The sequence below is a fragment of the Natator depressus genome, chromosome 8 (assembly GCF_965152275.1).
Source record: "Natator depressus isolate rNatDep1 chromosome 8, rNatDep2.hap1, whole genome shotgun sequence".
Taxonomy (NCBI): Eukaryota; Metazoa; Chordata; order Testudines; family Cheloniidae; genus Natator; species Natator depressus.
The window spans coordinates 11,087,756-11,096,475 of NC_134241.1; the positions used below are offsets into that span (position 1 = coordinate 11,087,756).

General features: G+C 41.0%; 1 protein-coding gene across 1 annotated transcript; it reads left to right on the forward strand.

Moving 5' to 3' along the window:
* The first annotated feature begins 2,129 nt into the window (after window positions 1–2,129).
* LOC141991945 (leukocyte cell-derived chemotaxin-2-like) lies at window positions 2,130–8,414 on the forward strand. Its single transcript, XM_074960411.1, has 4 exons — window positions 2,130–2,975; window positions 6,129–6,225; window positions 7,456–7,607; window positions 8,247–8,414. The coding sequence occupies exons 1-4, from the start codon at window positions 2,930–2,932 to the stop codon at window positions 8,411–8,413; spliced, it is 462 nt and encodes a 153-aa protein (XP_074816512.1). The 5' UTR covers window positions 2,130–2,929; the 3' UTR covers window position 8,414.
* The last annotated feature ends 306 nt before the right edge of the window (window positions 8,415–8,720 follow it).

Consider the following 8,720-nt stretch of genomic DNA (forward strand, 5'->3'; position numbering starts at 1 on the left):
TCTTCCTAATATCCAACCTAAACCTCCCCCACTGCAACTTGAGACCATTACTCCTTGTTCTGTCGTCTGCTACCCCTGAGAACAGTCTAGATCCATCCTCTTTGGAACCCCTTTCAGGTAGTTGAAAGCAGCTATCAAATCCCCCCTCATTCTTCTCTTCCGCAGACTAAACAATCCCAGTTCCCTCAGCCTCTCCTCATAAGTCATGTGTTCCAGTCCCCTAATCATTTTTGTTACCCTCCACTGGACGCTTTCCAATTTTTTCTTCTGCAATGGTTCTAAGTTCTCTGGAGAAAATTAAGCTCAGGGGAAACCCCATCCAGGCTATGGAAAACCAGCATAAGTGGATTTGAACCCTGCCTAGTAGCAGTTCATTAGCCCAGCATGTCACCTGGTCACCAGCTGCGTCAAGCTGAAATCTTCCCCTCCTAAAAATATTGCAGATTTAGCCACGTAATGATGGTGAGGGCAGGGAATGGTGTGCCTTCCTCTGGAGGCATATGGATGGGACCTCTGTTCTAGCAAGGCACTATACATTCATCTGCCCCACTACTGTATGGTACTGAGACCACGTCCAGATTTCCATATACAGCTGTGAGCAGTCAATACCAATAAAGTGCCAGCAAACTGAAGTGGTAATAAAATGATTAAGAGGATCAAAAGATTGGCTTTTGAGGAAAGATTAAAGAATATACATAGCTTGGCTAGATAATAACTAAGGGAGTCAGGATAACCAACAGTCCTGGAGAAAATCTTTCCTTGACAGAGGGACCTTACTAGCCATTTCCATGATTTTGTGCCAGTGATTAATGGCAGTGTCACTATGATTGTGGTTACTAAAATAAATGATAGATAGATAGTATCAATTTCTAATGAGATTTTTAAAAACTATTATTTCTTAGGTAAAATGGATGAGCACCTGTGGTTTCTGCTCTACGATCGAGACTGTTTAAACCACAGAGGGATATGTCAGTATAGGAGCAATTATTGTTCTGGTTCATATGCTAACTATAGATGCGGGGGACCTCGAACGCGCCACTGTTGTTTGCTACGTAAGTGCAATGACTGAGGTTAATAAAATAAGATTTGAAAAGGATTTTTAGTAACGTCACAAAAAAGAACAAAATATTCACTCTGTTTTATAAGGAAAGGTAATTCACCCAATCTTATTTATTAATGGTTTGAAATACTTTGTGGTCTGTGTATTTGGACTGTCAAAAGGATCAGCCTTGGCAACATATGAATTCCTGACACTAAATCATGCCTTGAGAGTAGAAATGGCCAAAAATTTTCCTTCAAAACCTTTTTTGGGGAAAAAAATTGCCTTTTTATTTAGCACTCAATGCTTTCATAACCTATTGCCCCTTTTCTTAAAGTATCCAGTTTTTCATAAATTTGGAAATTATCTCTCAACATTCCAGGTTTCTTGGCTTTTTCCCCTTTTCTTCCCTTCTTTTTTCCTTGTTGACAGTAAGTATAGAAGAATGTTTCATGTTCTCTGTGTATATAAAATCTCCCCACTGTATTTTCCACTACATGCATCCGATGAAGTGAGCGGTAGCTCACGAAAGCTTATGCTCAAATAAATTTGTTCGTCTCTAAGGTGCCACAAGTACTCCTTTTCTTTTTGAAGATACAGACTAACCCGGCTGCTACTCTGAAACAAACCAACACTATTTTTTTCCACTGTTCTATTTAATTTCATTCTAACCCCTTCCAATTTTATGAGGACAAGGATTTGTGTTTGAGTCCCCTGTATCTAAACCTCCTCTTGTGGTTTTGTCCCCAAGGTTGGATAGGCAATTGCTTTTCAGAAGGAAGTTTGATACTATGAAAGGAAAGAGAGGGGGAATGAAAGGAAGAGGGTCAAGAGTACATCCACCAGGTCTGAACATCTCATAATAAAATTATATGTAACCTATTTTTTCATTTTTATTTTACAGCTCAGCCGTATGGGAAGTAATGACTCCCTAAAGACATACACCTGGCAGAGCAAGAGCCAAGACTATAAACTTAACTCTCAGCCTCTGGATACCAGCAATAGATCACATTCACCCCTTCCCCAAAATAACTACTATTTGCCTTATTCATGCTTCAGCATTCTCCATTTCTTGAATTTCATGTAATTTGGTTTCACTACATTATTAGAGGGTTTCCTGTTTTTACATTCAGCCATGCTCCAGACTGTAACCCTGTGGCTTTTCCTGATGTTAACTCTGAAGGTGTATCATATCTAGGATGTATAATGAAATAGACTTATGTAACTGAGCAGGAAGTGTCCCATTTTCTGGTGAGACAAGGAAGAACATTTCCTGGAACACTAATAAGGTTCTATTTGCCCACAACTTTTCCAAAATAAGGTTGATTACTCAGTGGTCACCTTGTGAAGTACATAATTGTCCAACTAGCGGACTTCCTTCCCAAAACTGAGGTGTGTGTTTGTCTTCAGGCCTGCCTAAGTAGCTTTACAGATTACCTGGGATTTCCTTCCCACCTTCCACCCAATTATCTTTCTGAAATCAGGAATTTAGCTACAGACTGATGAGGAATGCAGAAAAAGATATCTGCAATTTGTCCTTGAATTCTCCCCTTTTCTATTTTTAAACCCATTGTTGTTAAAAATACCCCAGACAAGCTAATTGCACTGCAGTCTCCAAAACCACATAATTACTTTTGCCAAAGGGTTAGGTGTTTCCACAATATTTATTATCTGCCCTGCCGGGACGCCCCCAAGAGAAGGTTCTGTTCCGGCTGGTATTTGGCTTTACAGATTAAGTTCTCAACCAAGAGAACGGATTCCTCTTAAATTTCTCCAGTAATGTTTGATTGGCTGGGAACTTAGACACAACCTCTTTTGGAATGCATAAATAGAAAGCAAAGTATTTTAGACCCTTCACTTGAAACCACAACTCTGGTGACACAGACGAAGATGCTCATAGTCAGAGCAATCATTGTAGCTACCTTGATTTCATCTGGTAAGTCAAAATAATTTTGTAATATTGCTGATTTTAAACTAGCATTTTTTGCTACCAAAAAAAAAAAAAAAAAAAACCACCTCTTAAGGAAATAGGAGTAGATCTGGTCTTAACTGCCACTTGTGCTTTTGAAAAATCACATCTTAATTTTGTATAAATACTTTAATAGCAAAATCCATAAAAGTTACTGATAAAGATTACAGTCAAATATTGATAGTATTAATCTATGTCCATTGCATAAGAGAGACTATAGACAGGTAACAGTATATTAACTCCATCAGCAATTCGGGGCTTCTCCCAAAAACCTCGAAATGGTTTTAAATAATGACAAAGATCAAAAGGTTTAGACCATTTTAGACTGTTTCTCTATCTTTGATCCTGCAATCAGAGGACCAGAACCATGGAGGAAGAAATGTTCTCTGTTTTTAAGTGAATTGCTGTCATTCAATGTAAGTTTGTTGGATGTGATTATATTTACATATTTTTCCGTTACTACTATATAAAGGGCCTTTCCTCCAAGTGATCAAGTCCTGTGGAAGGAAACAGGTTTGAGAGAGAGACACACTTTTTATCCCAACATTTGCTCTATATTCATTGTGAAGGCCTTTATGGAACCACTAGTATCTAAAAACATATTTCTCACATCCCTTCTTCACTAGTGATTTGGTATGTGTATCCACTTCTGTATAGCCGTTGGATAGAATTGTTTATGCAGGACAACACCACAATTGTCTTTTTGCAATTGCTCTAAACATCTCTAAAAGCTGAAGCAATAAGCAGTTACATGCATACAATAATACACTCCATAAGCATTTGATCAGAATACTCACAAATGGATCAGTCTCGGGATAACCCTTGCAACCTGGCTTGATTCAGCATGAAGGATCTGAGAAATACCCTTAGCAAGTCTGGTTCTTTTATACAATGCAGCAAACAACTGATGTCATATTGACTCAAGTGATGTCATAATAACCAGGTTTTGGCCTGTTTGGAGTCATTACTGGTTCATTAGGCACAATCCTCCTTTACTGTTAGAACCATCCCGGATAACTGGGGCCTTTTCCAAGGTCTTTTCCTCCTATGTTATCAGTTACCTTTTAGGTCCATTCCCCCGCACCATCCCACCCCCAATTAAACCACATTTCAAGCCCAGTATTTCCAATCAAGCAGACCATTTTTCAAAGCCTTCCCACAACTGCTAACAGCAAAGCATGTGTTTTCTTTAACCAAGCTAATTGAACCGCTTATATATCTATATTATCCGACAACAGCTATACCTACAGTATCTCTCTATGCAATCACTGTATCAGGAAACAAAAAATTCTCTTGGGAGTTCAACTGGATTCTCTGAATAATTGTAGAGGATTTAAGAATACTATTAAACTACTGTGTGAAACCATAGAGCTATACTCTCCTGTGTGTAGAGAAAGGCATGTTATTCTTTCCCATACATCAGCTATGTGATTACTCGGTGAACTCGTTATGGAGGTGGCTTACATGATTAATGTCTTGTGGTGCGTATCAGATATTATTAGCTTTTCCCTCTACTGCAGATAGTGATAGCATGGTTGAAGAGGCATCATCCGAGAATATTTCTGTAGGTTTGTTTCTATATTAAATTGCCAAGGGATGGATTCTGCTACCTATACTCACATTGACAAATACATTATTCTACAAAGGGTCCTCAAGTGGGGCAGCTGCCCCACTCCAACAGAACAGGGGTGAAAAGCAGCCCTGGAGAGGGCTGCAGCTGGGAAATGGAGTGAGAACCGCTGGGGGAAGCTGTGGGGAAGCAGCCACAGCTGTGGACAGCTCATTTTGGGCCCAGCTGGCCCTTATAAGAGGGCAGTGGGCCAGAAGCTGAGGAGTCCCATTCTAGCCTTGGAGTGGGAAAAGTGAGCTGCCTGGGAACAGGGTGCCTGAGCAGAGCAGCTCTGGGGAAGGGCAAAGGGAGCTGGGGAGCTCCAGCCTGATAAACCCACAGGCTGCAGGCCTTGGTGAAAGCCTACAGAAGCACTTGGGCTGCAGAGGGGCAGCCTGAGGATAGGCAAAGACAGCAGGTCCTACCCCCTGGCCTGTGATGAGTGGCCATTGCAGTGCAGTCTGCCCCAGTGAATGGGGGCTAGCTGATGACTGGCAGTAGCCACTGAGGCAAGGTGGGTTTAGAGGGCTGGGGGTTCCTCTGGGAGGGGAAACCCAGAGTGGGGGTCCTGCTGGGGCAGAACCCCAGGGGAAAAGGCACCGGGGTCCAAGAGGGACACGGGGCCAGTGGCAGGGGAGACACTGGCATGCAGAGGGCACTCCAGTGCTGGTGAAGAGCTAATTCCCTGGACGACCAGCAGGAGGCACCGCACCGGTGAGTCTCGCCCCGCTACAGGTCCATAAAAATAAATGCAGCATATCTAGAATAAAGTATTGTTATGAGCTGGGTGGAACCTTGTTGGGCATAAATCTGCCACCTAGGATAAAAGGAGTATGCGAAACTGCCGGGGAGCTTTTGGCTGAGTACTGGTTTGGGCTGGTGTGTGGTAGGGAGCAAAACTGGGACTATGAGAGAGAGCGAGCCTAAAGGAGTGCAGAAAGTACAGTGGCTGACCCTTGCAAAAAGTTGGAGAAAGGTTTCTTGGGTCAGGGAGCTGGCTGAAAAGGGTGCTCTTGCTGTTTTCGGCTATTCGATTCTTAGCCTAAGTTATTATTCATTATTCCTATTGCAGTATCACCTACGTGCTCCAGTCATTGGCCAGGTGGTGTACAAATGCACACACAAAAAAGAGAGCCTGTGCTCCAAAGAGTTTACAATCTAAGTCAAGCATGGGAATCCTTTCAGAGTTCTGCAAGAAAAACTTGGGTTGGATCAATTATTCCTGTGTCAAAAATATCAAGATCTTCTCTCCTGTACTGTGTATTCTATTTAAAAGAAGAAAGAACACCACTCTGTTTACACTAACTGAAAGAAATAAACAGCCATTCATCTGTTGGCGCTCACACAACCAATGTGTATTCGAAAGTGACATGATAACGCATATTACTAAAGAAAGTTCAGTGTCCTCCTATTTTAAACCTATTAGTTGCATACCAAACATTTAATATGCAACATTATGTTTTGTATAAGGCAAAAAAGCTTCAATTTTGTATATTCCATTTCTTCTTAAGTTGCTGCAGGACCATGGGGACAGATATGTGCCGGGAATCCTATGAATGAAGCAAGGGGCTGTGATGGATATGGCTGCGGATATTATACAGCTCCAAGGTAGTATACCCAGAGCACTTTTTCTGTGTGTGGAACGAGTGTTTTGTTTGTTTGTTGTTGTTGCTAAAATAATGAGATGTTCACCAAGAACCAAAACTTCCGAGTTTAACCATCATTTAAAGCACTCAGGGCTTCTGAAGTCTGTCAGAATGACACCACTGAAGAGCAGTTCACTAAAGAAGAACCAGGACAACAATCCTTCCAGCGTGCATTAATCCCTCACCTGACAAAATCACTCTGAGAATAGGGAGAGAGTCGTCTCCATGACCCATTCAGTCCTCGGCCCTCATGGATGGGTCCTTAGTTACTTTAATGTTATTTCTAAGGATTTTTGTGATGGGAACAGGACATTTGCCCACTAGGAACTGGACTCAGACCACCAGATTTCACATGCAGCTCTCTGAGGCTGTTCAGTTTGTTGTTCTAGACACGGGCGGGACAGAACTAGTTTAGAAATGACATTGAAATGGTCTCACTGCCACACACTTGAGTGACCCCAGTTCCGAACTAATAGGTCAGGTGCTCAACCTGTGTAAGTCAGCATAGCAGCAGTGAAGTCATTGCAGTTCTGCTGATTTACACTAGTGGAAGGTCCAGTGTTCTTTTGAGCCCTGTGTATGAGTGAACAGTCTGCAGCACCATCAAACTAACTGGAGATATTAAGAGTAGATGGAAATGTTTTGAACAGTTCTATCAAATTTACTAATTTGCTGTTTTTTTAAACTCAATGATTAAAGGCTTTTTTTCCCCTCAGATCTTCTTGAGAAATTTTCCTTTTGTTCAAGGAATTTTTCTGGGTTTTCACAAATATCAAAAACCTCAAAATGTGAAGTTTTTTTTTTCATTTTAAACAAAGGAAATATCTATATTGGGGGTGGGGAGGTTGTGTTACTTTTTGTTTTTTTGAAACCCTGGTATACCCCCAAAACACTAAAAAAGTGTAAAAGTGACGGTTTTATTTTGTTCAATAAGTTTTATGGAAAATATAATATATTTTTGACTTGCTCTGGTAACAGTTGAGAGAGATTTGCAATTCTTATAACTGGACTGAACCCTCAAACGCTTCTATTTCCATTGCAGAAATACAAACATTTGAAACACACCGAAGCTAACAATGGTGGCCATACCCCCCTGTGTTGCTTTAAATAATCTACCTGCTGTATCTCGTGTGAGGCTTTAGGGCTAATGAACATGTAAGTCAGCATTGTCTCATTACTTACACATTTGCAGAAAGGACGGTCGAAGAAAGCACCTTGGGGTGGATGTTATATGCAGAGATGGCTCAACAGTGTATGCTCCTTTCAGTGGCATGATTGAAAGACGAATTAACCCCCATGGAGGGAGTAGCGTCATTGATAATGGTGTCCAACTTCGTGGATCAGGTAACTGAGCTACCATACACTAATATTTAAATGAATATTTAATAAAGATTTGTCATTAAACAAGATTACCTTCTGTTCTTAACCAATTGGAGAGCTACGGTAGAAGCACAATCTAAACAAATTTAGACGGTAAGCAAATCATAACTGTGTAAAGTAGGCCAATGTCAACGTTTCACTCAAAACTATCTGGTCCTATATTTGAATACAGGTACAACTCTAACTCAAACACAAGGCAGGCCAAATTCTCCAACAAAAGGACCAGCAACACACTCCTTTTCCCCTCTAGCTCTCCACCCACTTAGACAAAGGAACAAAAATGAGGACCTAAAATGAAGGAAAAAAAGATGAAAATAAAAAGAAGGAGCTTGAAATACATGGTAGTTTGGTTCCGTAAGAAAAAAATTCCTCCCCTGACCTCCCAAAGACACCACTCTAATAACACCAACTTCATGAATACTGTTAGCTGGACTGCACTGGTGCTCCCAGCAGTGCTAACTAACACCAATGGCAGTACAAGATTGGAAGATAATCAGAAAATTGTCAGAGTAAAATCAGCCAAGCAGATCAGATGATGATCAAAGTTTGATGTTTCCTTTATCCTTCCTAAATCTTTTTTCCCCCCCTCCTCCTCCTCTCAAGGTTTCTGTGTCCAGATGTTCTATATCAGGCCTGTTAAATACAGAGGTCGGATCAACAAGGGGCAAACAATTGGAGAAATGATGCCAATGCAGAGAGTATATCCTGGTATAACATCTCATGTTCATGTCCAGAAATGTAACCGCTTTAATGTCACTCGCTACTTATAAATGGAAATGTATATTAAATGGAAATGTACAAAATCCCAAATAAAATTATCTGAGCAAACAAAAGCAAGTTTCTTCCGCCCCCTACTCAGATAGGGTAAATTGAAAAAGGTAGTCCATGGGAAAAGACATTTTATACATACAGAAAAATAAAAATGTATATTACTCCCGGGGAAATTCTGCGCCACTGCATGCCCACAGAATTCATGTCCCGCACAGATTTCTTTGCTTCCCCATAGAAAAATGACTTTCTGACAGGAAAGCAAAGGGAAGCCACAGGAGCAGTCACACGTGTCTCCCCAGTGAAGCC